A 4,747-nucleotide genomic window follows, 5' to 3' on the forward strand; every position below is an offset into this window, starting at 1 on the left:
AAGGTTTTGCCTCTTTCCAGATCAAGGTTTAAGGACTTCACCTCAGTCACATCATCTAATCCTGTGGAAGTTTCAAAACCTTTAGACTTTTCTTCAGTTGGTATGGTTCTTGTCACTTTAATTTGTTCATCAGTAGGCAGAGCTCCTTGCTCTTCTAGCTGCTCCACTGCCCGATGTTCTACAGTGTCTGCTAGTATAGGAAGAATCTTAGATTTCTTTGACTTCCTTCTTGGAGGTGACACTTTATTTTTTTCTTGAATAGCAGCTTCTGCTTGCTCTTCAACAACATTGGTCCGACTGGGATCATTTTCAGGTTCTTTTTCTTCTTTGGTCTCTATGTCAACAGTTTTATCACTCTCAGACCTTTGTTCTGTAACAGTGTACACATCAAGACTCTTTGCCTTCCTCATTTTGGGCAGAACTTTTGCAGTAGTTTCTGTTGAATCTGTGACAGCCTGTGGGGTTGATGAACACATTGGTTTATCAAGTTCTTCCTCCCTTTTTTCAGATCCTACACTTTCAGTGGAAGAAAGAACATGGTGCAAAGTGCTGGTAGGCTTATCACTTTTTGATTCACTTTCATCAGTTAGCTGCCGTTCAGGTTCCCCTTGAATTGACTGGTCCTGATGTCCAGCTTGTTTTGAAGAAAGTTTTGGACTTTTCGATTTTCGCTTTGGAGGTAAAATCTCAATGTACTCCAAAACAGTTCCCTCAGGTGGTCTGAAAACATTATCTGGGGTTACCGACTCCTCAGTTGAAATAATCACAGAAGGTGGTTCTTGGGTGGCTATGACTTGCTCGGTAGAAAGATCTGGACTTTTGGACTTCTTTCTTGGTAGTAAAATCTTATTTTCCTCCACATCAGGAGAAATTTCTGAGGTTTTGGGACTTTTGTCTGTTTCTTCCTGCAAAACCTCAGTGTTCTCTTCACAAGATTCAATTTCTTTCACAGTTACTTCTGCAAATGAAGCCTTATCAAATGTGTGTGCAACTCTAAAAGCCTCTGCAATTTCTAACTGTTCACTAATTTCTTCAGTAGCTGACAATGACTCAGGAGTCTTTGACTTCTTTCTTGGTGGTATAACACGAGTTTCCTCCACAACAGCTTCAACTGTCATTGTCACCATGTGACTTTTTCGTTTGGGTAGTAAAACCTCCTTTTCCACAAACTCAGTTGTTACAGATTTCTCAGCTTCTTTGTCTACACATGGAGTTCTACCAGTCTCTGACACTGGCACAGGAGTAACAGTGCTGTCAGGACTCTTTGACTTTTTCCTGGGTGGTATAACATTTACTTCCTCAGCTTTAGGTTTTCCATCTGGCAGAATTGATTGATTGCCTTCCCCAAAAGCAGGTGGCTTCAAAATAACCTGTGTAATTGAAACTTTACATTCTTCTGGTTCTTTCTCATTTTCCAGGAGCTTCTCATAGAATACACTGGGTGAAATTTGGGGAGCTACAAGTCCTGATGTTATAGAAACCTCTGTCTTTAATTCTTGTTCGGAAGGCAGGAGAGACAAACTGTCATACTCGCCCTGGATCTGTGGAGATTTCTTCTCTGTTTCTTCTTTCATGCTTTGCTCCACTGTTACACTTTTTGCTTCCTTGGAGTCTGTCACTTCATCTTTCAAGGGTACAGTCATAGTTTGTTCAGCTTTGACTAAGGAGATATCTCCTGCAGATTCAGCCTTTTCTGGTAATGAAAGAGTTTCTTTTAACTGATCTCGTGAGGTTTTCTTAAATAAGCGTTTGCTTTTTCGTGGTGGTGCCATCACAGATGACAATGCATCAGCAGAGAGAATATCCTGTTGCTTTTGTTTATCACGTTCTTCAAATTCCTTAAAATGGAAAAATAGACAGACGTCAATAACTCAATGCACCCTTTTTGGTTAAACTTGAAAAAAGTTGCCTACATTTGAGCTGTGGATACAATGACCTAGTTTACTGAGAACTTTTACAACAAACACACTGTTTTATAATTCATGATAGGCAAAAAAGAGCAAGAATGCAAATTGAAACACCCTTTGAAAGTACCTTTAAGCACTGGTTTAGAGAAATTTTGTGTAGGTCACATTCCTTTAGTGTCTCCAAAGAGTCCTTTTCCAGTTTTGAAAACAAATCTGGTGTCAAACAATCTGCCAGGAATTTGTCTTGTGAAAGTGCTTCCCGTAGGCCCATCTGCAACTTATCACCAGCTTCAAGTGTCTCCTTTGACCAGAAGGAAAAGTATCAGTTACCAGAACTATGACGAACAAATTATTCTATGTATTTTTGTGACACAATGAAAATATGTGTGCAGAATTCAAATTCTGTCATAGCAAGAAGTCACTATGGTATCTTGGTGTACAGTAATATACAGGGATATTAGAAACACATAAAACTGTACAAACCTGTACAAAAGCAATGTTTTCTGACGGTTTGCTGTGACACCATTGCTGCAGGTCCTGAAGACAGTCCCTCAGACAGCGTACAGTGTTTGTGGTGCAGGATTCTCTGTGTTCATTCAGCCTGGATTTAAGACTGTTGACACAGTAAATGGAATAATATCTGACTGGTCTTTGCACAAAGTTATGTACAGAAAAATATACCGCAAGAGTGATGTTTAAAACATGCAAGAATTCAATATGTGTGCAGGGGAATGGCAAAATAGAAGAAATCATTCATGAAACATGATATAAGTTCTAGGTGTTAAGTTAGTTTAGTTCTATGCCTAAATAAAATATAACTCTTTTTTTGTACTCAAAAAGGAACAGAATGACCTGCTGAGGGAAGTACAGGAAGTAAAAACAAAAATTAAAACTAAAGTTGAAGTATTGTGGAATATTTGTAGATTAGAAACATTGTGTTTCAGCAATCACATGATAACAGATATTTTTAAAGAATATTATGTTTACTGCAGTTTACCCATTATGTTTCAGGAAAAATATATAGTATTGTATAAGTATATAAATATACACTAGTATATATTTTATTCCTGAAACAGGATGCATCTTCCTCTCTTTACTATTGTGTCTATTTCTATAAAATAATGTGGCTGTTTCAGTTTGTACCTGTTATACTGTTGATATAAAGACTCAACCGTGGATAATATTTCTGCAGGAAGATCATTAGTCACAGGTGTTGACATCACATCCTGCTGGAGGTGAATTACTTTCACACCCAAATCTTCCAGCAACTTTTCGCAGTTCTGGAAGAAAACAAATTGAGAAGAGCTTTCAAAAGCCAGACAAAAGAAGATCAGCTGTTTTAACCATATGTAAGGGCTGGTATTAGGCATGAAAAGACAGAAATGTTAGCAAAATATCGGATGTCAATCCTGGCAGTATTACTGTATGGTAAGTGGACCATTTTAATGCTGCAATTGTTTGGCTCCATCTCCTCCATTCTCCAGACCAGATGTTTGCCTATTCTCATGTCTTGGTTTATTACAACAAAATATATAAAGACAAGTGTTAACCTGGAGGCTTTGCCAGTGTTGTTGAAGTTGAGCAATGTTGTCCTGAGGTTCACTGTAACAGAGAGCCTGATCTAAAGAGCGAAGCTCCCACTGCAGGGCCGCTGCTCTCTCCTTCAGGTCCTTGTTCATCTCAGCCTGCTGATCCTGCAGCTTTCCCAGCAGGGCCTCACAGGCCGACAAACGCTCCCTGACATCGTGCTCTGAGGTGGCACAGAGGTTGTGGAGGTGGCTGACCTCCAGATTTAGGGCATCCTGACCTCCTGGAGTGCACAGACTCAGCAGTTGGTCTCGAGCAGAGTCCAGTTCTTTCATCTCTCTGTGCTCCCTGTCCACGGTCTGGAGAAGAGCCTGTCAAAAGAAACAAAGACATCCAGACACAACAGAGATTTAAATTCTTTCACACACCTAGTGAGTAATCATCGTCAGCCATCTTTAGTATAATTTGCTGATAGATGTCTGAATAGTCTGAATTTATTAAAGGTACTTCTTGTCAAATGAAACTTAATGTTGGTCATTTTTGTAGGCCTGCTTCTGTGAACACTAACAATGAAACTAGAAATGAAATTAGAGTCAAGAATTAAATAATTTTGGACAGTAGTGGTTCTGGACAATAAAAAATTCCTTGGATATTGTCTTGAAAATCTCATGCCAAAATGTCGTCCTCTAGCAAATCTATGTCTTTAAGCATATAAGATATTTTTGAACTGCATATCTAAATTTGGCCTGTGGGAAAACGAATAAATTGTTAAACATTTGTTAGGTAAGAATGATGAAATCTAGTTTAAGAAGAAAGAAGAAATTCTATCTAGCTACTGGTTAGCCAGGAATAACTTTTTTGTTAGTTAGTTAACTAAAAGTCTAGCAAAGTAGTGAAAAGTTATCCAAAAAGGTTCAAAGGCCAAAAGATCCATTTAACAAAATCTTTGGTATGTGCTAACCAGTTGACCAAGAAACCTTTAAGAGTAATTAATATTACCCCAGGGCCAGCTGCGAATGTGTGGTGTTATCTGACCTTCAGAGTATTGATGCTGCTTTGTAGACCCTGTCTGTCCGTTGGAGGATCTCCAAGACTTTTGACATGTTCCCTCAGCCAGTCCTGAGCTGCTTCATGCTGCTCCACCAGTTGGGTGCACTGACGCTCTACGCTGATGCTTTGAACCAGATAAGCCATGGTATCCTGAAAAAAAGTATTATTAACTACTTTTTTATTTGATGGACTAAAGATAAAGATCATTAATAAAACACAAAGGAGATGCTGTAATGATAATTGCATCTCAGTTCAGTTTCAAA

At 38.8% G+C, this 4,747-nt stretch overlaps 1 protein-coding gene across 1 annotated transcript in view; it reads right to left on the reverse strand.

Moving 5' to 3' along the window:
* Nucleotides 1-3,107: 3,107 nt before the first annotated feature.
* LOC103382724 (nesprin-2-like) overlaps nt 3,108-4,747 on the reverse strand; it is a 13,047-nt gene continuing 11,407 nt past the window's right edge. The window contains exons 22-24 of the mRNA XM_025060545.1: nt 4,470-4,634; nt 3,511-3,805; nt 3,108-3,187 (exon numbers count right to left, since the gene is read on the reverse strand). Of these exons, the coding sequence (XP_024916313.1) occupies nt 3,108-3,187; nt 3,511-3,805; nt 4,470-4,634 (540 nt within the window). The remainder of the gene's footprint in view (nt 3,188-3,510; nt 3,806-4,469; nt 4,635-4,747) is intronic.

Source organism: Cynoglossus semilaevis, chromosome 1 (genome assembly GCF_000523025.1).
Source record: "Cynoglossus semilaevis isolate Cse_v1.0 chromosome 1, Cse_v1.0, whole genome shotgun sequence".
Lineage (NCBI taxonomy): Eukaryota > Metazoa > Chordata > Actinopteri > Pleuronectiformes > Cynoglossidae > Cynoglossus > Cynoglossus semilaevis.